We start from the raw sequence: 27,859 nt of genomic DNA, 5'->3' as shown, positions 1-27,859 counted from the left end.
AGTTTTAAATAAAGGGTATTTAAATGGAAATAAGTTTTTGTGCCATAAGTATCTTATTGTCATAAATATCTTAGTTGTTGTGGGGGAAAAACTGCTAAGATGAAGGTATTTTTTAAGATAATGCAATAGCAATTAATATGTATACATTAAATAGGAAAGTAAGGCCAGTGGGTGTAGCAGAGCTTTCATTCCATTGCACAAATGAAAATTCTTTCTTGATTAGTAGTTATATTTTCTGTTTGTAAAACTTGTCACCGTTTATAAAATCCATGATTAAATTTGTCATTATTATTTGGATTTACTTAAAAAGCCATTTAGTTTCTGATTATACAGAAAGTAATTTGTTCGGGTATTTTGCAAAGATGAAGAGTCCAAATAAAGATGAATAAAAAATAATTTTCTGACATACTATAGAGAACCAAAAAATTATTTAATAAATGCCTGAGTTTATGACATCTCTTGACTATAGACATGAATCATATTACTTGAAAATGCTTTACTAAAATAATTTATCTTATAAATGAGTTACAGTTTAATTTTCTTTCTTTTTTATTTTAAGGTTTCAGCAGAGCAGCTTTACCATTTGGGCTGGTGAGGCGAGAATTATCCTGTGAAGGTTATTCTATAGATCTGCGATGCCCGGGCAGTGATGTCATCATGATTGAGAGCGCTAACTATGGTCGGACGGATGACAAGATTTGTGATGCTGACCCATTTCAGATGGAGAATACAGACTGCTACCTCCCCGATGCCTTCAAAATTATGACTCAAAGGTAAATATTCATGCGTTAATGTCCCATTTGAGCTATTGTATCCAAATTAGAAAAATTATTAGTTATTCCAAAGCGAATAGATATAGACCACATCCTAGCCTATTTATTAAACTGAGTTGGGTTTTTACCTACTAATGTTGATGTCTACACTTTATATTTTCATCAACATTCAAATATGTAAATCATTCTAATATAGCTCAACATGTATCAGAATCTGTAATACATATCTTTTTGTGTTATATAAACAAAATAAAAAGCAATAATAATTGAAATGTAATCTTAGTTTTTAAGGCTTCAAAAATTTGAAATGCTTTTTTTTTTTAAATTAATAAACTTTGTTTTTTAGAGCAGTTTTGGGTTCTTAGTAAAATCAAGTAGAAAGTACAGCGATTTCTCATATGATCCATATCCACACACAGAGTGTCTCTCACTGCAGATACTTTGCCCCACAGCAGTACATTTGTTAACAGTCCATGAACCTACATTGACACATAATTGTCACCCAAAGTCCATAGTTTACAGTAGGATTGGCTTTGGCATTGTACATTTTATGAGTTTTGACAAATGTATTCACCATTGTAGTATCATTGAGAATACCGTCATGTGCCACATAATGACTTTCTGGTTAGTGATGAACGGCATGTACCGTGGTTGTTCCATAGATGCTAATGGATCTGAACTGTTGCCTAGTGACCTCTTAGCCATCATCAAGTCGTAGTGTGACATATTATCTTTACTATTTTAAATGTGTTTAGATGTACAAACACGTAACATTGTATTATAATTGCCTGTGGAATTCAGTACAATAATATGCTATTCAGGTTGTAGCCTAGGAGCAATAGACTGTACCTTATAGTCCAAGTGTGTAGTACGCTCTACTATCTCAGTTTGTTTAAATACTCTCGTTGCTGTTCGTGTAATGATAAAATAGGCTGACAATGCATATCCCAGAAAGTATCCCTTTGTTAATGATGCACAACTAGTTTCACTGCCCTAAAAATCCTCTGTCCTTGGCCTGTTCATCTCTCTTATCCTCCTAACTACTGGTAGCCAGAGATATTTCCAGATTGGCTTATTTCACTTAGTAATATGCTTTTACATTTCCTCCATATCTTTTGTTGGCTTGATAGTTCATTTCTTTTTAGAATGGAATAATATTCATTGTCTGGATAGACACAGCTGATGCATACACCTACAGAAGGACATATAGGTAGTTTTTAGGTTTTGTCAATTATGGATAGAGCTACTGTAAACATCAGTGTGCAGTCTCTTCTGCGAGTATAAGTTTTCAGTTTATTTGGGCAAATATAGTACAATTGCTGGATTGTATAGTATGAGTGTGTTTAGCTCAAAGTGGCTATACCACTTTCCATTTCTACCAGCAATGAATAGAAGTTCTTTTTTCTCCACATTCTTGCCAGCATTCGGTGTTGCCAGTGTTTGAAATCCATTCTATTAAGTGTGTATTGCTGTCTTATTGATGTTGTAATTTGTAATTCCCTAATGACATAAAATGTTTAACATTTTTCGATTTACTTATTGTATATATATCTTTTTTTTTTTAAGACAGAGTCTCGCTTTGTTGCCCAGGCTGGAGTACAGCGGCGTGATCTCTGCTCACTGCAATCTTTGTCTCCTGGGTTCAAGCAATTCTCATGCCTCAACCTCCTGAGTAGCTGAGACTACAGGTGCATGCCACCAAGCCTGGCTAATTTTTTGTATTTTTAGTAGAGACAGGGTTTTACCATGTTGGCCAGGCTGGTCTCAAACTTCTGACCTCAGGAAATCCACCTGCCTCGGCCTCTCAAAGTGCTAGGATTACAGGTGTGAATCACCATGCGTGGCCTTGTATATCTTTTTTGTATCTATTTAATCTTAGCCCATTTTTAAAATTGAGGGTTTTTTTTTTTAGTGTTTAGTTTTAAGAGTTCTTTGTATATTTTGGGATAACAGTCCTTCATCATATATCTCTTTCTCAAATATTTTCTACCAGTTTTTGCCTTGTTTTCTCATTCCTTCCAGTTAAGAGTTATCATTTGTATAGTTAAGACTTAAAACATGCAAACAAGCAAACAGAATTAAATAACAAGTTCAACTTAAGAAAGCATAAAACTAAGTATAGAATTCCTTGTATCCTTCAACGAATTATAGGTAAAATATCCTTTTAACAGATTAAACACTTTCTGGCTTTTCTTCCTAGCAGATTTGGCTTTACTCAATAGGTTAGAGAAGTCATAGAGAAGGCTATCAATATGACAGATGTGTTAAGCCAAGATGGAAAGTATGTTTTTGAATATTAAGTGGGAATTTCTGCCATCTTCAAATACTATAGAGATAGTTAAGGTAAACACATTCTGATTAGGTTCTATTCTTTCTAGTTCAAACCGTTGCTTGTTTTTTTTTACCTTATGTGTTGCCCAAGATGATTTTAAAAATAAGGAAGAGACCAATTGTCTTTTCTTTTAAATTTAGATTTAAGGAAAATTTTGCCCACATTCAAAATTCAGGATCATTCAAATTCAAGACAATATAAAATTTGACTTAATTGTTTGAATGTTCGAGGTACTGTAGTTTGTATTAAAGTGTTAAAGATGGTTATAAATTGGCGTTTAGCCACTTTGAAAATAGTACAATTGCCAGGTGCAGTAGCTCACGTCTGTAATCCCAGCACTTTGCGAGGCCGAGGCAGGCGGATCACCTGAGTTCAGGAGTTCAAGACCAGCCTGGCCAACATGGTGAAACCCTGTCTCTACTAAAAATATAAAGATTAGCCAGGCGTGGTAGCAGGCACCTGTAATCCCAGCTACTTGGGAGGCTGAGGCAGAAGAATCTCTTGAACCCGGGAGGCGGAGGTTGCAGTGAGCCAAGATCACGCCACTGAACTCCAACCTGGGCAACGGAGCGAGACTCTGCCTCAAAAAAAAAAAAAAAAAAAATAGTACAATTGAGTAAGGTAGAGATGAATATAAAGTATATGTATGTCCTAATATGATAGACTACCTCAATTCCTGAGTTGAAAGGTAAACTCTGATAATTTCTACTTTATTGAATTTGAGCAGATTTTTTTCTTCACTGAACCCCAGTTTATTAATTATAGAAAGTAGATAATACATCATTGGTTAATTTTGTGTTTTAAAAATGGTGTGTTTGAGAATGTGTTATAAACTTTAAAGCTATATAAATGATACCTCTTAACTGGACTGTTGCCTTCCCACATATAAATATAATACAGAAAACTGTTGAGAATGGATATCATTTTTTCTGTATTAGATACAAAACACCTAACTCTTGGCATCTTTCTTTTTTTGTTTTAATTGTGGTACTCCGGGCATTTTATTAGAATTTTCCTATATGTAAGATAGTATAAATAATTATTGGTTATATAGAATAACTTGTCCTTTAAAAAAAAAAAAAACTTAAAAATCCCAAAACCCTAATAGTTTAGCAGATTTTCCCCTTTATATTCCTCAAAAAATGCGATATTCAGTCATGTAGTGATGGGAGACATGTTTATTTCTTTAATGTAGAAAGTTTGTCTTTGAAAAGTTCACATTAAAACATTATAATTTTTCCATTAAATTTGGAAGCTCCCGCCTTTTTTTACATGTAATGATAGAGATGGGCTTAGAAATTTCAGTACCATTAAAATATGTTTTCATTGCATTTTGCTCCTCTTTTCTTTTGTTTTTCATTCCCTTTCTTCCACTGTTACGTCTTCAGCAGTTGAGAATCAAGTAAATAAATACACTTGTAATTCAGGCTGTGGACATGGTAAAAATATTGTATTCACTCTCCATTTTCTATTTCCTGTTCATGTAAAAGTGTGAAACTAAAGGCTCTAGTAGTAACTGATTATAGTATACTGTCTTAAGTATTCTGAGAGGCTCATCCTAAAAAGTGAGAAACGAAATGCTTTCTTAAAATGATATTTGTTTTAATATTTTATGGAACAGTCACCATTTAGTACTCTTTAAAAATAATTGTTGGGGGTGGTAACTTAAAAATATATAAAAGTTATAACACTTTGAATTCATTAACAAACCGAAAAAAAAATCCTACTATTACTTTGAAGTATTTGATTAACAAATAAATGAGAATTTTGCTACCAGTATTGTCTCTTTGCAGCACCTGGGTACAAACTAGTAGGTGTCTTAAAGTGATACACTAGATTATACCTGAAGATCGTCTTCCCAAATTTTAACTGTTTTTTTTTCACTCTAAAAACCTGCTCATTGTTATCAGGGTAGTTTTGCTGCTTCGGATGATGCTTTATAACATGACCTCAAGTTTTTAGCACTTTGACCTAGAGATCTGAAAGTAGTTATGTAAATATTTACTGGTTTATTTTTCAGTATTAAATGTGAGTTTCACATGCATAGTTAGGTCTTTTGCAAAGCATTTCGTAGACATGTGAATGTACCTTTGTAAATACAAAGAAGTACGAAACGTATTACATACCATGTGAAGAAGATGGTGCAAATATGTGCTTCAGTTAGTCCCTATTGTAATAAGGTGTATTTTGTATAAAATAGGCCCGCTGCCTCCCATTTTTTTGCAGGGGTGGGGGATGGATTGCAATTGCCCAAGGAAAGTAAGGTTATGGCCTAGATTTATGGAACTAGCCTGGCTCTTTCAAAGCTTTTAACCAAAAAAATTTTTCTTAAGCACAGTTAAAGGTAGCACCTGACTAGAACCTCAGAGCATACTTACATTATGCTTTTCTTTTTCCTTCTTTTTTTTTTTTTTTTTTTTTTTGAGACAGGGTCTTATTCCCTTGCCCAGGCTGGAGTGCAGTGGCATGATCTCTGCTCACTGGAGCCTCCGCCTCCTAGGTTCAAGCAATTCTCCAGCCTCAGTCTCCCAAGTAGCTGGGATTATAGGCGTGCACCACCATGCCCAGCTAATTTTTGTATTTTCGGTAGAGATGGCGTTTCACCATATTGTCCAGGCTGGTCTCGAACTCTTGGCCTCAAGTGATCTGCCCGCCTCAGCCTCCCAAAGTGTTTATATTACAGGCGGGAGCCACTGCACCCAGCCTATGTTTCTTAATAAGTAAAATTCAGTATATTTTTGGTTGTTATGCTATCCATTTAAATTCCTTGAAGTTTATTTCAGAACTGGGTGGCATGTAAATAAATAGTGCAGCAAGCCATTGTTTATACAGGTTTGGCACTGAAAGAGTAGTCAACAAAGAATGTAAAGGGGAAACAAATGTAAACATGAAGTTGAATAGTTGCTGGTGAATAAATGATATCACCCACAGAGATTATGTAATTTGAGCACGCAAAACCTGCTAGACAACACCTGCATTTGAGGAGCAGAGGTAAAATTGCCATCAAAAAAACGGAGCAGACGTGGGAGAATTAATGTTTTAGAAGCTAGTAGCAAAGTACAAAAGAGATACTTTAATTTTCTTGATGATGTTGAAGATTTTTATTCTATTTTGACAGCTCAAATAAAAGAACATGTTAGAATTTTCAAGATAGGAGAGTTTCAAGATAGAAATCAAGAAATAGCAATTAGCGTTGCCTTGCATAGACCAGCAGGAGTTAGGTGGTAGTCTGGTCACATGGAGCCAGACAGTGAATAAATATAAGACCTGAATTTATAAAGTAGGGATAAACTTCTAGGATTTTTATTCTACGAGAAAGGAAAAAACAATGTAGCTTTAGAACTTTAGGTATAGTTTAATTAACTTAAGCTCTATAAACAGCAAAGCTGATTTCAAAGCTCAGTGTTTTCTGAGAGGTTGGGATAATGGAAGTAAGCTCTAAATGTAGGCACCAGAATAATCTATTCCCTTTCTATACCCCATTCAGTAACTGTGCTATTCTTGAATTTCCCTTTTCTAAACTTATCAATATCCTAACCTGTTATCTCTAAGTATAATAATTACACTTTATTTTCCTTTTTAAACTCGAGAGCATATGGAGTGGTGAGAACTTGTTGTGTGCCAGAGGGTTTGAAGGAATGTGTTGTTGTATATGTATGTGCATTACTTTGTTCTGTGGTTCTTTACATTACAGTGGATGCAGAGTGAGACTGGAAAATTGATTGCATACTTCCACATTCAGTTAGAAGTAAGACTACATGGAAAGGACCATGTATGCCTTAGTCTGGAATAAGCAGAATGATCTTACCCTCTACCATGACACCTCCCATTCTTGCCCAGGCAAGGCATATAAATAGGGACTCTCTGTAGGGGATGGGAGAGTTTATAGGCCATGGCTTCTATTTTAAGGGAGTTATTGAGCTTGTTAGAGCTACAGAGGAGCTTGAGGCTCATCATATTCTAATTCCCTTTAATTACACTTGGGGAATTGATGTCATTATAATTGGTACACTTTGTTCACATAGCTACATGTATATTCTCACTTTTAAAAAAATCTCCTTGAGAAGGAGTGGCAATTTGATATTCTTTTTACTTTGCAAGCCTTTAGAAAAAGGTTGGATTATTTTCCACAGGGGCTGAAACCTCAAATCACCTGTACCTAGAACCTCATTCATTTAATATCTTACTGGCATGAAAATGTAATTGTAAATAACTTTGAAGTTCAGTTTTGCTATCTAGACTTTTAACATGTCTATTATTTTCAAATATACTAATAGATACTAATTTTATATAAAATATTTAAATAAAGGAGATACTTAATGCACACATACACACACACACACCCCTTTACTATGGGAAGTGGTGAATATTGGAAGCCTCTCAGAATTTAATCAAGAAAATTCATTAAAACGCAGTCACAGTTCTGCCAGTGTACTCTGGCAGACTTCATGATTATAGATTTCGGCTTGTGTATACTCTCCTTGACGTACAATCCTCTCAACTTTTTACATTGATCATGCATTCTTCATAAAGAGGCTTTGTATCCAAGTCAGAGCTATATGAAAGATATTTTTATTTAATTAATATTTGTTTTCTGATTTTTTCCTGTAGGGTAACAATAAACTGTAAACTCATCTTTCTAAAATCTTCATATTTCTTCCTCATTAATGGCATTTTTCAAAGGGAAAAATTAGTGCAGTATGTCTTACGGTGTTTCATAATATTTTGGGGTTGGTATATTTTATTCCTGAATTATTATGAATGCTTACTAGTCAGGGTTACTCTTGCTTAGCATATTCATTCAGTATACTTACTCATTCTCATAGGATCTAAGCCTACCATGTCTTAGAAACTGCATTCTTACCCTTATGTTATTTATCCCAAGTGCTTTTATCTACTTGACATGTCAGGTTTATCCACCACTTGTCCATTAGGGTAAAATACATACGGGGGAAATGAAATAACTCGGCCACTCCTAACCCATCATGTTTATGCAATCTACTTAGGTTATTTTCTATTAGTTGATGGATTTCTACCAATTCTCTCACTCGTGGCCTAGTTGTTTCAAGACAACTAACTGGTATTACAAGCACATCTCTGTGGCCAGTCTACTAATATAGATTCTTGAATTTTAGTACAGTAATAAATAACCATTAAAGCTCTTATTGGTATACCTAATTGGACACATACTTTGCATGTCACTTACTGATGGACATTTAAAGCAAAGCACTCATAGGAAGGGGAGACTATTGGCAGTAATAAACATGAACTATATTAACATTCACATTTAGTGTGCAAGAAAGACTAATAAATTTTGAAATGGTTTAGAAGATAAATTATCTAAATATCTTTTATGACCCTTCTTATCAAATGTAGAAAAAAGAGAAATAATGTCACATCAAAAATTCTGCCCTATAGGATCCTCGGTTTCTCCTTTTTTTTTGACAGGGTCTTACAGCTGGAGTGCAATCTCTGCTTACTGCAGCTCCAGCTTCCCAGGCTCAAGTGATCCTCCCACCTCAGTCTCCCGAGTAGCTGGTACTACAGGTGCATGCCACCACACCCAGCTAATTTTTGAAAAATTTGTTTACAGACAGGGTTTCCGCCATATTGCCCTGGCTGGTCTCAAACTCCTGGACCCAAGAGATCCGCCTGTCTCAGCCTCCCAAATGCTAGGATTACAGGTGTGAGCCACCAGGCCTGGCTCTGTTTTTCCTTTTAAAATGAGAATCAGTAAAACAATTCTACTAGATGTTGAAGACTGAGAATACAGGTGTGAATTGGGTCATTTTCACTGGTACTTCTCAATTTAGGGGGTTTTTACCTTTTATATTATGTCCATTGATTGGTTGAGGAAACCAGATTATTTTCCATAAGGACGTTACATTAGTGGTCTTAACTATTCCCTAAGGATTATTCAGTGAAATTCAGAAGCTTGAAAGATATTTTAAAAGTTTGAATTTTATTTTATTTTTGAACAGATGTAGGCTGGATAAGGGTAAGGGAAATTAGTTTTTGAAAGCAAAGCCATATCTCATTTCAACTTTGGTGATTTTGCTTCAGTTTTTTATTTTGAGTTTTGAAACCAAAGCGGAGAGATGAAGAAATAAGATCCAAATCAATAGACGTGAACACGAACATTTCATTTGACCTCTGCATTTCAGTATGATCATAATGATCTTTTTATAGTGCTTTTCATATCCTTAGGGATTATGTATTCCACCTTTCTCATTTGAAAGGAGAGTATTATGGATGGGATGACATTGGTATTTCTGTGGTGTCTATATCATCACATACCTTGTAGTTTTTCACTCACCTAGAACATTCCTTCCTGTACACTAAAACGTTGGTTTCTATTTACAAAGTGTGACATTTAAACAAGTTAATTGACAGAACTGTGTTTGACTGATATCTCTAAAATGTACTAAACAATCAAGTGTTAAATGTATTTACTTACTGTCTAAGGAAAATTATTGTGGGTAATTAGGTTCGTGGTGGCATTTTACTAATACACATTTATCTAAACGACCACGAGATCTGCTTTCATAAGACTATTTTCAGATACCCATTCAAGGACTTTGTTGTTCCTAAGTATGATTTCTTTTTAGTATGGATCTGCTTGTTGATGTCATACTAATAATATAAAAATTTTGCTTACAAGCATCCTTTTTAAAAAGTTATGCTTTGAACAGATAAGAATAGATGTTCAGTTACAGTTGTAAAAAATAGAAATGAAATTTTATTGTAAGGTTTCACATCAAGGCAAAGTCACTGTTTTTGCTTGTAATTTGGCATTTTCTTCTGTTTTTTTCTTTTTTGACACCAAAATTCATAAACAAATGCTACTGAAATGTAATATAATGCATGTTTTCTACCAGTTAAAAAAAGAACAAGTTGTGAAGTGTAATGTCACTTAAGAATTTGGAATTGTTTTTAGTATGCTGTAAAATTTCCTATTGGCATTTTTATTAGGAAAATAATACATGTGTTTATTAAAACTTTGGAATAATGTCACTGAAATATGCTGTTTATTAATACTTTTAATTTAATGTTTAATAAATAATAGAAAACATAATTGGGGCAAAATTGAGAATTTTCCATTCTAATTTTTCTTGTACATTTTAAGGAGATATCTAAGTAAATAAAATGCCTATCTGTATTTAATAGAGAAAACATCTTACTAAATTGGCTTACCCCAAATCCATATTTTGTTTTCATACTAGGTTAGGAACAGGATAGCAATGATGAGTCAGTATATTGTATTGACTAATTTTATTGAATGAAGAGAAAGAGAAAAAAAATATATATATATGTCTTTTTTTTTCTTTTTGTGGGGAACATGGTCTCACTACGTTGCCCAGGCAGATCTTGAACTCCTGAGCTCAAGCTATCCTTCTGCTTCTACCTCCTTAAGTGCTGGAATTACAAGCATGAGCAACCACTCCTGGCGAAGGATATTAAATTATTTAAAGATCTTAAACTGTCATTTATTATGGCCCTATTAATTTTCCATATATCCTATACTGAAATTGCATACCAAAACTATGATAGTAACAGCAGCAACAACAACAACAAAAAACACCAGTATCTACTTTGTACATTATCTGAGGAGAATAATTGTGAGTAATTAGGCTTCTGATGGCATTTTACTAATACATATTTTTCTGCCTTGCATATTTTAAAGATCCATTCTTTGTTCTTTGCTATGCATTTTCTTTAAGTATATTATAGCAATGTAGTTAGATTTTTTTAGTGCTGTTTGTTAGTCCACTATTAGTTTTAGAGGTAATACATCTCTTGTGGATGTTAGAGGGAAAAATCTCGTTATGAAAAAAATAGAAGTAAATGATTTTGTAGTCTTTAACACATTTAAATTTTGTATAAATAAATCAAATATATTGTGAAACTAACACGTCACAGTTCTCTCAAAATTTGTTAACATGTCATATGTGAAGACCAAGAAAGACATAGTTTTAGAACTCACCTATCTACATTACTCATGGCTTTAAGAAAGTGTCTGAAATGAGAGTTGCTCTATTTAAGTTGGCTTGAGATGATTCCAGTGGTCTTTCTGTTTGTTTTTGCAGACCACAGATCTGTTATTGTTATTGAACTCACCTGTAATTTGTGGAAATCTTACTCTGTCTCTAAAGATAGATTCATGGTAAACCCATGAAGGTAATGAATCTTAAAACATCACAGCCCTTCACTTGCATAGGTCTCTTCTAAGGCATTTGAACAAGTTCACGGGGTCAAATATATATAGTAAAAATTGGCAGAAATACAATATTTAAACACAATGTCTAAAGGCTTTGATTTCATTCTCTGACTTTTCTGATAGACTTCCCCTCATTTATGGTGGCTTAGGAATAGCCAAGCGCATTTAGAGATGCAGTTAGGTAGAAGTTCAGTTGGTGTTAAATTCAATCTAGGTTTAGTGGAGTTATTTTTACATGGTTTGTAGACACTTGTATACAATTTTGTTACTGCTAACTATTCTGGTGAAGAATTGGCCTCTAGAAATACTTCCGTTACTCATTATACTTCCTTCCTGATCGTGACATAAATGTGCAAAGCCAGATGTCATATTGCAATTTAAATATGTCCTATGACACCTGAGATATGTGGGTAGTGGAAGAGAGATAATGTTTGTAGTGTATGGAGCCAGAAGCTAGTTATGGAAAAATCCCTTCATTCATTACGTATATATAACTTTAAGGGGCATTTGGTTTTCATAGATAGCTAATCCAAAGAGAAGTTTTCTCCTACATATTCTTGGTGGAGTATGTAGAGTACACAGCGCACATGACAAGGGTAGTACTTAAAATTACCAATGTACCATACTTTCCCCCTCTTGATGAGTGTAATATCAAATAGAATTTATCAGAATGCCAGTGTTTGTAAGGCATAGGCTGGAGCAGTGTAGCAAGCACGAGCTCTTGTGGCAGTGTGGGTGCATGTTTTATGCATCACAACTATCAATAGTAAAAAATTCGGATCAGCTGTTCACAGGAAAAGCAACATTATAGAAAGTAAACTGAAATTTTTACATGAAGAGACAGTCATAGACTGTCGCTAAAAATATTGAAGTATTAGAAAGGAATGTCAGGCAATTAATTAAAATGTTTTAGTTTTCTGGATTTTGTTGCTTGTGGTTCTCGTTGGCTTTTACAAATTTATTTCTTGTGATTTTTTTTTTCTAAATAAACATTCACTTTGGTATCTAATTTTCTGTATGTAATTTTTCTATTTTGTTTTTTATAGAAGGACCCTTAAATTTTACAAGCTTTAGACCCTACAAAACTTGAATTCATGCCTACCTTTTTTATTTATCAGGTGATAGTTTCAAGAAATTGGCATAGCATTCCACTGGACAATCATAGGTTGATATGTACATTTTAGGATATTTCTTTGTATCTTTAGATATCTTCTTTGTATTTCAGAGATTTAGGATTTGGGAGAAGAGAGACTGAAAGATTAAAAATTAAACAAATTCATTTTTTAAAGGACATTATTTAAGTTTATAAGCTAAAACATTTATTTAGTAAAAGATTTGAGCTAGAATAACCCATTTTCACAGTTTATATTAAATAAATGTTTGGCTTAAAGCCCTCCTATTATAATATGGACAAAACTAAATGGCAGAATAAACAGATTTTAAATAAATTTCAGTAATATACTTTGCTTTTATACTCTCCTCCCCCTTCTTCTCCTCCTAATTTTTGGAAGTTTCCCTCACCCTCAATTCCCATTACAGACTTTATATGAAGAAAACTATTATTTAAGTTACTTTTCCTTAGTAATGGTGTTTCTGTTAGATCTATAATAAAAAAAAATTTTAGTAAATGAAAGCCTTTTTTTTTTTTAAGTTTTACTCTTGGTACTTACAAAAATGACACAGGAATAGAATGTATGCTGATTTTTTAATGATATTTTATAATTTGGTAATTTTTTTTCCTACATTTGATTATCTTATGACATCCTATAGTGTTCTTATCATTAATTAATAGAATTCTATATAAACTTGAAAGAATGTTTGTAAGTAACTTTTGAAATCTAATTGTGAAATGTGTGAATAAGATTGTACCTTTGAAAATGTACAAAAGCAGGTGTATTAGATAGAGAGTAGTGGTCATAACAAATGTATTATCTAATAAGTTGATTCAAGGCACTTTTATATATCTTGTCATTTATTTCAACCCTTGATGAGTAGACCTTTATTAAGCTGTGATGATTACTGAATATGAAATGTAACCAAGATTATTTTTTATTCAAATATAATTTAAATATTCATCAAAGAGAAGTTATGCTTGAGACTGACAGAGACTATTAACATCAAAAAATATAATTAACTGCATTGGGTATCATGAAGCAGAGTTAGCCAAATAGCCGAGAGGTCTAATTGCTCTAGAGTTTGAGAAGCAATGGTTTTATTTTATGCTGTAGCTGTGGAATTAATAGTAATGCGGTTTCCTATGTGGGCCAATTAAAAGCTGCCTGTTAAGGTTCATTGCTCTATAGGAAACCCATTGAATATCGCTTAGTAAACAGGATTGACATGTCAGTGTGTACAAGAAGATAAAATAGAATAAAAACCGTGAAAATGAGAAGTAGTATTAAAAGAACTGTCTTTGAAAACAGTTCATAAAACTCTTCACCATTAGTGTTATGGTTGGTGTTGTGGTGTGCCTCCCACATTCGCCTTTCAGGATCAGGCACTGTTTCTCCCAGCTGTCAAGAGAGTTGCCTGCTGATGGGCTCACAGCTGAGTCACTCCACAGGAACTGTCACAGGCTGAAGGGATCTTAAACTCTTCTCCCCAGAGGCAGCCCCCAGTGAATCCCAATGAATGCCAGAGTACAAAGGATTGGCCTCCTCATCTTGTGCTTCATTTCGGGGACATCTCTGAAGGTCTCTCCCAACTCCAGAGCTCCCGCCCTGAAGAATTTGCTGGGCTTTTGTTGCGACTGCACTGGAGTTCACCTTCTCACTCTCCCCAACCCTGCATCTGTCATGGCTTCAACGATAGTTCTAAGAGCACTCCCAATAAGCCTCTGAGAGATCTCTGCCTCAAATCTGTACTTCCCTTGTTATCCAACCAAAGAAAAGTGCTAATACTGAGTGGAAAAATACTGGCTATATACATTATAGGAATCTAGTAATTAAGTATAAAAACTAAAGGTTTTAAAGGAAAAAAACAACCAAAAAAAGCCCAATTCAGGTCTAAAAATGGCTTTTTGCATTCAAAACGTTTATCTTTGTCTTGTCATCCTTTTTCTTTAATAAAAGTAATATTTCGACCTTTGTGGCTCTATTAAGCTTTTTAACTGAATACAAAAAGAAAGTGCTTCTGATTGAATCCAAAAGATTTTGCCTTGCCTTGGCTATAGAGGTTTAGAAGTGGGCAGACATTCTAATGGCATTTTGACATTAATGAGGTTGCTGAAATGGAAGAGTTTAAGGGTCAAAGATAAGAGCAGCAGCAAGTTCTTCTAGTGTTTCTTTTTCTTAATAATGTCATATCAAATATGCTTAAGAAGTTGACCATGATTCCTTATATAGAATATGTAATATTATATGAGTGTACTACTTTAAGTATTATAATACTTTTTGCAAATAAAAAATTCTAAGACTGTTACTATAAAACATGCCCCCTCAGTCTATTAATATGTTTAGCTGCAACTTCTGCAAAACGTGTAAAAAATTTTAAAATTGCTTAATAGATTTTATTGCATACAATATGATAATGCGTATAGTGCGTCTTTAAACTGCAGTGATAAAGCTGTTTTCCTAGTCATTCATTATTTAATGTGCTTACTCTGTTTATATCTGTGGCATAAGAGTGCATGTTAGCTTTCAGAAGAGCACAACATTTGCTGCTTCACAGCACACGGCCCTCCACTCCCAAGCCTGCACATGGTGTTAGTGATAGTTAAAGCACTTGAGTCTAACATTTTATAGATTTTGATGAACTGAGCCTTTCAGACAAGTTACTGATACGAAGCTAATTCAGGCTAGGAGTATAATATGGGGATAGAGGCTTTTTGCTTTCATTGTCACTTTTAAAAGCTTCTACAAACTGCTTGTGTAAACTATAAATCAGATACATTTTAATTTGGTTTCTATCATATGGTTATGGAACCATGCTTGGCTTCTGGAAATGATATCTTGTCTTTCATTGATTGATTTGCTGCTCAATGATTACTGGGTTCTGAGATACAGAAGCAAATGTGCCAAACACTCTAACAGTATTTATTAACAACTGGTAAGAATATATTAATATATTTGTTAGAGTACAGTCTGATGTTTATGGAGTTAATACATTTTAGAATAAGGTAGAGTGTTATGCAGTGCATATGATTCAGAGACTCTTAAAACAGTGACTAACCCCTCAAAGGCTCTGTAGCCTGGTGAAGAACAGGAGATAATGTACAGAAATAACTGTGATACCAGATCTCCCTTATAGTGTAACAAACTTTCAAAAACTGGTGGAGAAGGGAAAGCGGTAAGTTATGGCCTGAGAGGGGAAAAAATACTGTATGCTCAGGGGATACTGAGGAGGTCTGTTCAGGGAGCTATTCAGCTTCTGTCCCCTTTCTTTCACACTCTGTAACATGGAGCATCTTCGCCAGCTTTCTTTTTCCTTTCGGGCATTGTGAGTGAATTCCCTTCTTTCACTTAAGCTAAGGAGGAAAGGATCTTTCAAAGGTTGTGTTTATATATATCTCAAAAATTATGAAAATAGTCCTACAGAATATCATATTTAAAAAATTATTTTTAACTCTGTCATGTCAGCACGGAAAATAGCGCTAGGATTTGAGTCCTTAATATTAACTCAGAAACAGTAAGGAGTTCAATCTTTTTATAGCAGAGAATAGTAATATACAGTTTCATATTCACTTGTTAATTTTTATCTGTTAATTTTTATCTGTATAGATACTATTCAGATGTGGCATATTTATGGTATTACTATGTTTCCAAAATTACAGGTATTTCTACACTTTAGGATATAACAGCACATAATGTCTTCTACCACTTTTTTTTAAAACCAGCATCACAGATGAATACAAAGTTATCTGGCTGGGCTCAGTGGCTCATGCCCATAGTCCCAGAACTTTGGGAGCCAGAGGTGGGAGGAATGCTTGAGGCCAGGAGTTTGAGACCAGCTGGACCAAAATAGTGAGACCCCATCTCTATAATAAGTAAAACATAAAATTATACTTCTCCTCCCTGCCTTTCTTCCTTTCCTCCTCCTTCCTATCTACCTATGATCAGTTGATCCATCTATGTATCTATCTGTCTGTCTTTTTAAAGATAATTTCTTGCTTTTGTGACCGAGATGCAGCAAAAGGACACTTCCCTTGATCTGTGCTTTTTAGAAAGAGCTCATTGGGTAATAGGCTGTAGACTGAATATTTACGAGTTGGTGTTCAGTTATCAAGAGAATGCCATCAGCAATGCCTTGTTGCTTTCTTATCAGCTACTTCCTGCTGTCAGCTTGGCACTTATTTCAGTAGAAAAGGATTTGCATCAAATGTAATGCCTTATTATATACAATTAACATGGGGTTTTTAATTGTACAAACACATGAGACTCCTGCAGTGGTAGTCAATTTGATAAAAGGATTAGATTATGAATATTTTGTCATGATTAAAGATTGGTTCAGATTTATCAGAAGTAAGCCAGTGAAATTTGTCGTATATTTATCAGTCAGGTGAGACTTCATTAATCTGAGAGTGTATGAACCACAAGTAGGCATCTCTTTATGAAAGTCTGCTGAGTTTGGTTATTTATATTCAGGTGACAGGTGCTAAGGATTGTTTTTGGCCTTCCCTACTTGCTCTACTGCTCAGAGTATCCCAAGAGTCTATGTCTCTAGCTTTCGGTCACTATTCTTTTTTTTTTTTTTTTTTTTTAAATCTCATCTTATAGAATAGTTTGGTAAAGATCTACACAAAATTTCTGTAGTTTTTATTAAAGAAATGACAACTAGTATATACCTGAAGACATTTTGAATTGTTCCTTTGATTAAAAAACCGTCAGTAAAATACGGAAGATTGAGAATTCCAACTTAGAAGGTATTTAAATTGAGTATTTCTTGCCGTAAACAAGACTAGGCATTGAGATAGATTGAAAAGAAGCCTGACGTACAACAGAAAAGTGAAACTACAGTCCCAGACACAACTAAAATTACTGTGTGAGGCCTGATACAATAGTACCCACCGCTCTTGGAGTGTTTGGGAAATAATATAAACAAGGACGTAAGAAGTTTACCATGCAATTCTAGACATGGAAAATAATTAGTGAGTTTAGCAGCAACTAAAGTGCAAAATATAGGAGATGCCATAAAGCAGAATGTGATTAACTTCCAAATTAATTATACAGAGCTGCTGCTCTAGGAAAAGACTACTTCAGGTTCAGGTAGTCAGGGAATATAATCCTGTTTGGTCAGCATCATTTGTATTGGCTTTCTGTGTACCATCTGTATGGCTGATGCTTCCTGCATATGTGTGTGCCTCCCTCATAACAGGGAGATCCTGTTTTTAGGATTGCGTGGAAGGCACCACGCAATCCTAACTGGAAAATAGCAGTTACTCAGACTAGAAGCATAGTATCCTAAGCTCTGATAATTTACTACCTCTGGGACTTAATGGTCCTTCAAATGGATCTTCTTACTAAGGAAGAGATAGTTCAAGAAGTGTACATAGTCGTTTATGTGAGAACTCAGTTCAGAGGTATTTGCTAGTGTGCTAGCTGTTTTAAATTACATAGATATCAAGATTCTCAAAGTCTACATAGAAAAAGTTGCCTCTGTTAGGATGATTTTTGTAGAGACAAGTACTGAGCCATGCTTATGGAGTAGATAATATAGTAGAGAGATGCTTAGAAGAGAGATCTTTCAGATATAGCGATTCCTCTAGCATGTGGTGTTAGTAAGTCAATCAGATTCGCTGGGCCTTAGTATACTGTACCTGTATTAATGAAGAATTATATTAGATGAGTGATTTTTAAACTGGATTTCTTGGAGAAAACCCTTAGGTTGAGGGGCGATTGAGGTATATGGGAGCAGAGATCAAAGGGATTTTTCAGGGGTTTGGAGCCGAATTTCACTACTATAATTCCAGACCTGTCTCAACTTCTATTTCTAATCCATTCAATTAAGCAGGATTTTTTTGTTCATTTTTTAAGTAAAATTTTTCATGGCAAAGAGATTGTGTTGCCAGAATCTGATACTGATTTGGTACTACTGTATTTGATGATGATACATAATTTATGCTCATATTTGTTATTAAGCACATACTTGCTAACAACATTTTTAAATTAAGGGAGAAGCATCCTCTATTAGAACAGAATACTTGTATGAAAATTCCTGAGGGGAGTTGGGATACAATTTGACCATGAGGGTAGACTCTCAATAAGTAGATGGTAAAGTGAATTCCTTCTATGTGGGAAAGAAGGACATAAGGAAACAGATCAAATTTGAAATTCAGTAGTTAATAGAAAAAGATTCATGGCTTTCTGAGTAATTACGTAGCGCTTTGCTTTTAGAATAAGAGTTTTCACTTTGTTGAACCTTTGGAGAAAAATGAACTATGTATTTCCCTTGCCCTCCAACATTAATTTATTAATTCAGTTCATATATTCAGATATTGCTTGCTCATTCTTTTTCACTCCTTTCTACACAAAATATCCTATGAGTTTGTTTATAAATGACATCAAATATTTTACTGCCAAAATAATTTAGAAGTTACAAGAGGAAGAAAAATTACTTTAAAATTAAAGTATAATTAGAAATGTTTATTTGGCTGAAAATTAAGTTTAGTGAAGAAATACAGTATGTGAACATGAAAGTTGGGAAAGATCCATAATTCATTTTGTGTAATGAATAGCAGTGCTTTCTTCCCTCTTGATTTAAAAAAAAAAAAAAGTAAGCACTTACAGAACATAGTCATTTTAATAAAAAATGGGAAATGTTTCTGAGTCAGTTACTTTGACAAAGATGCGTTTTTTAAAGCCACACTTCCAAAGTCTTGTTATTTTATTTCTATACTTTCAATTTGATTTGTATAGGAAGTTCTGTCAGCATTTGTTGCCATGCTGTAATCAAAATGAGGTCTGTAAAAGTGGAAATTATATTAGTTATCAATTCGAATAGAAAATCGTTTGTTTTATATTCAGAGATTTATAATACTGACTAAATGACATTTCATCAAACATCTCAGGAGTCAGAAAAAAAATCTTTATGGCATAATTTTCTTCTTTTCAAAATGATTTCTAAACCAAGGGAGTAATCTTTAAGGTGAATTTAAAATAGCAACAACACAAATCTACTTTACTCAATTCTGCCCTCTAAAACTCCTTTTAGTTGCAGGTTCTTTTGCATTATTTCAAACTCTAATCCTCTGAGCGGGTAATTAACGGACCAGAAAAGCCATTTGTGGAAAAGAAGAGCCATAAGGGTGAAAATATTTCTTCACTGAATGATCTTTAAGAAGTAAATAATTACAAACGGAAAGGATTTGGGATGACCAATCTAAAACTGAGGATAATTAGAAGGAATATAGTATGAAAATCGAAATGCTTGGCATGTACAAGAATACTCATATCACAACAAGACTAATTAAATATTTAGAAACCAAAATCCCCTCACAATTTGAAGAAAAATAACCCACGACAAAAGAGTCTGTAACTTTGCAGATAATTAGCAAGGGTTATAGGAAGGAAAAACATCACAGATTGGCTCCACGACTCTGCAAGGTCATGTCTTATTACGCTGTGTCTTTTATATAGTCTGGTAACAAGTTTCTTGCTAATTTAATCTAACTAGGGCATCCCATAGCGATTTCCCATTTCCCTTGTTAAAAATGTGATAGTTTCTGCAAGTGCAAACTGCAGTAGGTTAACATTTTTATAAATAATTGCTCTTAATTGATACAGGTTGTAATATTTTTTGAATTATTAAAAGTGAAGGCTTTGAAAACTTGGAAACAGAAGCATTTTTTTTTAAGTATTACAAAAATTTATGGTTTTTATTCCCATTTAAAATTTTTTGTTTCATTAAGTAGTTAGACCTGACGACCCTGTGAATGAAACAGTCTCAGTGGCATGCTTTGTAAATAAATACTTCTTATTTTGCTAATAAAAGCAAGCACATTTATGTTGAATGTGCATTTCTGCAAACGAGATTTTGTACTGGATTAATAAGGCTCTGAGTGAGTCAAGCCTAATTTGCATTAAACTGACCCCAAGGTCCGGTAAAAACTGCAAGGAATTTCAAAGGTTTCTAAAACATAGAAAGTTGTTTTTAGAAAATCAGCATTGCCATTTCAAAATGCTTATTTTAGTAATTAATGTGGTATTTTTAAGGAAATTTTTGGAGTTTCTAAGTTGTAAATGAACTAAATATTAAAGTATGCATACTTTGTGCTTATAAATTCTGGCATAATATTTTACTCAAATGCAAAGATTATGGGAAGACGTTATTCTGTTTTCATTGACTGAAAAAAAGCACGACAACCTCCTAGAATTGATTTTCCGTAGGATTTTACTGTCAAGCTTTTGTTGACTTGCCACCAGTTACTTGATTTTTACTTGGGGAGTGATGACTTTCTGTTTCTCTTATACACTGTACTCCTTTTCAGTCAAATAGATTTATGTTTACACATTGAAAGTACAGAAAAACATTTTGCATTTTTGCTTAATGATTATCATTTTAATAATAAATGCAATTTTAAAATAATTTTTATGCAATTTCAAGGATTTAGTCACAGGTGCAATTTTAAAAAATCAGGATTATATTTAAAACTTTAAAAAAGTAGGAAATTGAATGTAATAAAAATTATATTGTTTATTTTTCCGAAATATGTATCTCTGTGTACCAGTATTCATGCATATTATGCTAGAGATTCTGAAACTAACTTTATTACAGTAATGATTTCAAAATAAATAACACAGTGTTCTATAATGCAAATTGTATAATATCCTAACATACCTATAGGATTAAATTCTATATGATGGTTAGAAATCTAGACTACACAAATTATTAAATAAATAATGAGCAATAGCTATGTGACAAATGGGAACATTGTTACAGGACACCTCTTTTTTGCCACATTAATTACACACCATTTAGCTTCCTAATGTTATGTTTACCTAGCAATTAGTTAAGCTCACAAGTCATCTTTAATAAATATTTAAAGAAAGCAAGACCCACTTTCCCTAGCTGTATAGAATACAAATTTAGATGATAAAATAGCATTTCATTATAAAATAAAAAAACTTTTTGAAAAGATTCGATTTAACATTCAACTCCATTTCTTGCATTTGTGAGGTTGATTGTAACCTTGTATCTTGAAGCATAATTCTTTGTATTCCCTCTCCATTCACTTGATTATTTTGCCTGAGCAAATCTATTTGCATTGGCGCCTACCTATTTATGTTCTAAAGTTATATGCGGTGTGTATAAAATTGTGTTCTAAATTTGGACTAAAAAAAGACAGTGGCTAGAGTACTAGGTCAGTTGGAATTTGCTAGTGTATATGGAGAAGTGATTGGTAGCTAAAGAGTACTTATCCCCCCTTCCTTTTAAACAGGTAATCTATTTCATAAGAGTTTATTATTGGCATTCATGATACAAGACTATATTCAAATTGACAGAGTTCTCTGAGAATCAGGTATGGCTGATTGAGGCAGAATTTGATGTCTGGTATTTTCTATTAACCATGTTTATTTATGAGCAGAAATAGCCAGATAATCATTAATCATTATTTAATTTTTTCAAAAACACCAGATTCTTATGTGCTAGGCATATAATCACCTCCAATAAGACTTTGTAAGTTGGCAGCTTCTTTTTTCTTTTATTATTTTCTCTTAAATTCCCACTTTCTAGTAGTTTCTAAATTTTTAAAACTTGTGTACCTGAACAGAATGTAATTTACTTATTAACATACAATTTATTTTTACTTAGTAAAATTCCTATTCTATTAATTAAAGAACAGATTCATATTGCAAGAATTCATCTGTAGATATTCTGTTTGTTTAGCGTATACAATTCACTTAAGGACGTGGTTTAAGCTCTTCCAGGAAATCCTGTGTATGCTTTGTTTATACTTGGTACTATGACAAGGAGTATCATTAGATGATACCTTGGTACCTTGGAAGCATTGATTTCACCTCCAAAAAGTGAGCACTTTTAACTGAGACAGGAAGTAACTCAGGAAAAAAAAAAAAAGTCTTACCGTTGCTAGTATTTTGTAATTGAAGTTTAATAAATAAATAGCCACTAAAATATTTAAATTGATGAAGCAATCTTCATCAAAGATGCAGACTCAATAAAGGATTCAACTAATTCTTTAATTAGTAACTATAATTTCAAATTTAAGCAAACTTTAATTTTTTAGTTTCTGTCATGATATACTGAGCTTTTCTGTTGGAATGCTGGAGTATTTGTTCAAGGCGGTAGATTTTGCATTTTTAATCTTCCTTAGAACTGTGGTGAATAATGGCCCCTGGCAGGAGATAATGAAATTTTCTTAATTTATATTTTCAAGAAGAAGCTTCAATTGAAAATGGCATCCTATGGCCTGGAGACATAGCTCTAGTGCAAGTTTCAGGGGAGCTGCAATAATAATGCAGTGCCATTGGTGACGGGGAACGATGGGACAGTGAAGAAGTAATTTAAGGAAGAAAAGAAAATGCACCAAAGCTTTATTGTAGCATATCTAATGATCTGCTGAAGATTCCCAATGGTTTTTGGAGCATGACTGGAGAAACTAATGTTATCTTGCCAAAACAGAAGCCCCTGCTTAATCAGCAGAACAAGACTATTGATTAAAACACCTATCACAATAGATTACACATGGAATCTCATCTCCATACTTTGCACTTGGTAAAGTGTAATAATGAGCATAAGAGAATCAAAAGAAGAATAAACGCAATTTGTTGGGCATTGTACAATTCAAGATTAGAGTTGGAATGGAAACAAATTTGCATGAATAGTTGAGCCTGTTTTTAAAGCTGTACACAGGAAAGAGTATGCACAATGCAGGGACTACTGTGGAAGAGTAAAAGATGTTCTGCTTCTTTAAGGTTTGCAAATCTGTTCATCTTACATAGGGGACATTGTTATTATTGGTATTTTTGGTGGTGGTGGTGGTAATTTATATTTCTTGATGTTTGTTAGCCAGGTATTGTGCAGAGAGTTGCCTGCACTATCCCATTTAACCTTAACAAATTTCTAAAGAAGATACTACGTTTTACAGATGATAAAGCTAAGGTTGAAGGGTTTAATACATTGCTTATGGACTCACAATTAAGTAAGCAGCTGACCTGGAACTTACACACCAATTTTTTTCTGATTCTACAGCTTCTGCTTTTAAACACTAATCTTCCCAATTATCAAATGATTTTGCTTTTGAGCAGAGATAAACAGTATGCTATATTGTTTTTTGATACAATTTATTCTGAGAGTATAAGTAATGTGTGCATTGTGCTCTCTTTCACATAGAGTTTTAAAAGATTAAGGAAAGGGAACATATTAATAGTTTGTTTTCATTAATATTTCATTAGTAATGAGGCACTATGTCTCAAAAATAGATAATCTTTCTTGAAAATACTGCTGTTAATCTGTGCATGATATTTTTAAGTAATTTCCATATACTAGTATGTAAATTAATGATAATACACTTTTACAAAATGCCTTTTCATCCTTCACACATTTTTTTGAGAACATTTTTCTTGATTTCAAAAAATACTGTGGATGTCTTAAAAGTTAATATTGAGACCTGAGAACATTGATTACATCTGGAAGATAAAATATACTGTTTGTAATACTTTCACCTTGCCATTTGCAAATTGGGATGGTTAAGTGATGCCTTAGCTATTTCTTAAAATCTTTTTTGAAATATATGTTGTGCACAAGCCTGGGCAATATCACCAACTTTAAATACTTACCCTAATTTTTGTAATCAGCAAATATATTGGTAGGAAGTAAATTAATAAACTATTAATCTTCGAAATTATTTGTTACAATTCAGCTTTTACAGATGCATATTTGGCTTCATTCCAGAATTGAACCATTGAAACCCTCACCCCCACACCTGTAGGGTAGAAAGACTACAGGGATGAGTTTTTAAACCATGATTAAAATTCAGTGTTTTGGGCCAGACATGGTGGCTCATGCCTGTAATTCCAGCACTTTGGGAGGCCGAGGCGGGCGGATCACCTGAGGTCAGGAGTTTGAAACCAGCCTGCCCAACATGATGAAACCTCGTCTCTACTAAAAAAAAAAAAAAAAAAAAAAAAAAAAGCCAGGCGTCATGGCACATTCCTGTAGTCCCAGCTACTCAGGAGGCTGAGGCAGGAGAATTGCTTGAACCTGGGAGGCAGAGGTTGCAGTGAGCCAAGATCGTGCCACTGCACTCCAGCCTGGGTGACAGAGCGAGGCTTTGTCTCAAAAAACCAAAAAACAAACAAAATTCAGTGTTTTGTCCCATTTAAACTAGTTTATGGCCTATAAAGCAAGACTTTGGATTTTCTTTGTTGTGGTTGATGGATTTTATTAAGTTTTACGAATTTTAATGTCGGAAATAATACTTTTATTCTGGTATTTGAACTTAATAATATTAAAAGGTTTTATCATTGGGTTTATTTTAGTTATATTTGGAATTCTCAGGTTGAGTGTTGTACTGTATATACTTTAGAATAGTAAGAAAGGTCTTTAAAATTGTAGTCAGAAAGTTGCAACCAGAAATTATATATAGGTGATATTTTGTGCGTTTTTAACCCAGTGATGTGAAATAATGATTAAATCTTTGTCTTTATATGCCAAATTTGAAAATTTTGGAAATGTGACTAGAAAAATACTAAAAATGATTATATGTTTAGAATTTGGGACTGAGTGCTTATGTAGTTTTATGTTTATTTTCTACTTAGTATTTAATCATGAATTATATCCTGGAAATGGTTTTTGTTCCTTGTTTTTGTTTTTGAGACAGGGTCTCATTATGTTCCCTGGCCTGTGCTTCAGTGGTGCCATCCTCCCACCTTGGTCTGCCCCAAGTAGCTGGAACTACAGGCACATACCACCACACCGGGCTAATTTTTTTTAACTTTTTGTAGAGATGGGGTTTTGCCATGTTACCCAAGCTGGTCTTGAACTCCTGGGCTCAAAAGATCCTGGCCCCTTTGCTCCTGCCTCCCAAAATGCTGGGATTATAAGCGCGAGCAATAGCGCCTGACCCCAAAATTGTTTAGACATTATTTGCAAGGCCTACTTATGCCTCTAAGTTCTCTCTAAAAACAACTGTATTTATTGCCTTCCTAGAGTTGAGCCACTTTATTAAAATTTATTTTGAATAAATAAGTCAAAGATTGAATATAGAAAAATTGGCAATGATTACAATGGGTCATGTTTTTCTGTTATTTTTCATGACATACTTCTGTAGAACATAGTATATTTTTACATATTCTCAAAAGTTTTATTTCCAATTTTAGTGTTTTGTTAGCACATTTTTAGCAAAACGTTATACTTCTTATCTGTTAAAAAATTGGTTCATATGTGATGTATACGTATACTCAGATATTACACTTATTTCGATTCTCCATGTTAAGAATTGATGAATAACTAGATAGCTTGCTCAAAATTAGAGCAACTAAAACTCTTGATTTCCACACTTAGAATTAGCAAGAAGACATCTTAACATTGTAAACTGTATTATGTACTTCTTACATAAATTGTACTCATCACTTGTTTTCTGTTTCACTTGTTTTACTAAGTTTTATAGAGCAAAATCATGTTTTGCCATTCATATTTATTCTTTAGTAAAGTATCTAAACCTATCTTGTTTTAACCCTGTGGCTCTTACACAAGTTGCAGTGATCAGAATCACCTGCAAAACTTGTTAAATCTGAGATGGCTGGGTTTCCACTTCCAGAGTTTCTGAACCTGCCAATTTTTGGTGGAGATTAATAATTTGTATTTCTTTTCTTTCTTTTTTTTTTGACGGAGTTTCACTCTTATTGCCCAGGCTGGAGTGCAATGGTGCAATCTCGGCTCAGTGCAACCTCTGCCTCTCGGGTTCAAGCAATTCTCCTGCCTCAGTCTCCCGAGTAGCTGGGATTACAGTCATGCGCCACCATGCATGCCTGCGTGGCTAATTTTTGTATTTTTAGTAGAGACGGGGTTTCTCCATGTGGGTCAGGCTGGTCTCCAAATCCCGACCTCAGGTGATCCACCCACCTTAGCCTCCCAAAGTGCTGGGATTACAGGCGTGAGCCATCGCGCCCGGCCAATAATTTGTATTTCTAACAAGTTTTCAGCTGATAGTGGTGCTGTTAGTATGAGGACCACATTTTGAAAACTACTACTTTCACTATCTTAAGTCATCTGTTCCTCTTTATAAATATAAAATGAAATAAGACCAGTTATTTGAAAGTTGAAGTGTTCAAAATATATTCTAGTATCTCTTTCTTTATGATGAACCGTAATTGTAGTTCCTTCAAATTGTAGTAAAAGGTCTACTCATTAAACCCTATTTTTTCTCTTTTGCCTTGTTCTCATTCATGCCGATTTTTTATGCTTAATGTGTAAGAAAAGTGTAGGTTATTAACGTAATAAACCCACATGGTATTACCAAAATATACTGATATTTTGATTGTTAAAACAATGATACCCTTATTGGTAAAGAAATCTTCTTCTGTAGAGGAAGAGAGAGAAAGTCATGCCAGGAATTGTGCCCAGTACTGAGAATACAAACGACTAAACACTTTTTCTTTCTTGGCTTAACTCTACCTTTTTGCTTTCATTAGTATGAGAACTTGAAGCTGAGCCCTTGGCGGGAATTTACTTTGCTTCTGTGGATAAGTAATTGCTTTCTTTCTGGATCTTTTTAAACCATAGCAATTTACAGTTTTATAATCTTACCAACAGCATATTGTTAAGGAATTTTCAGATTTTTCTTAGTATTAATAGCTCACATTGGGTGTTTCCCAATGACTTTATTGTCTCCTCACTCTCTATTTGGAAACTTAATGCTGTTTGCACCCTTTATAAAGGAATATAAATGCCTGTATTTTTATTTCTGTAATTTGGGCCTCTAAAAGCTGAGATTCATTTCCATGAATCAAGATACTGGCGTGCAAAGCTCTAATTTTCTTGTACTTTTTACAGTTGGGTTTCTCTCCTTTCTGACCCTTAACTGTTTTAGCTCTAAATTTTCCATTTTTCTGAAGATTAATTTCTTGCACTTCTGATATCTCTGTGTATATAAACATACGAAATTTTCAAATTTAAAATGAATGTTTTTTATATTTTGGGAGGCCCTGAATTCTAGAATTTTTAATAATTTTATTGCAGGAGCTTCATTAAATCAGTTTTGCTTAAGATTATAGTTGTAGAATTAATACGTTTTGCTGTCTTAAAGTGGATGCTTTGTGTAATGTGATTATTTAAATCAATAAAAATTATGTGGTTGGTATAAATAATCATAATTGCTTTGACATTAATTTGAACCTGTAATTGGTCAGAGGACTACCGCAAAGTTTTTCAGAAAGAGAGTAAATATGGACAGTTATTTTTTATTATGGTGTTGGTCCTCTTTCAAACAAAATGTAATGGAAACCAGAATGCTTATATTATATACTTCCTGCAGAACATACCACGACATTGAGAAACATACAGTAAAAGATCTCTAACCCTGTACTAGTTATATTCATTCATCCAATTACTTCTGGTGGAAAAAATCTGGGCAATTTT

The 27,859-nt window shown here is 33.7% G+C and overlaps 1 protein-coding gene across 1 annotated transcript in view; it reads left to right on the top strand.

Moving 5' to 3' along the window:
* Positions 1-27,859, top strand: part of ADGRL2 (adhesion G protein-coupled receptor L2) — a 693,508-nt gene that overhangs the window by 607,324 nt on the left and 58,325 nt on the right. Inside the window, exon 8 of the mRNA XM_030825138.1 lies at positions 560-773. Within this exon, the coding sequence (XP_030680998.1) occupies positions 560-773 (214 nt within the window). The remainder of the gene's footprint in view (positions 1-559; positions 774-27,859) is intronic.

Source organism: Nomascus leucogenys, chromosome 12 (genome assembly GCF_006542625.1).
Source record: "Nomascus leucogenys isolate Asia chromosome 12, Asia_NLE_v1, whole genome shotgun sequence".
Taxonomy (NCBI): domain Eukaryota; kingdom Metazoa; phylum Chordata; class Mammalia; order Primates; family Hylobatidae; genus Nomascus; species Nomascus leucogenys.
Note: the sequence above shows the minus strand (reverse complement) of the source record. Positions and strands in the feature narration are given on the sequence as shown.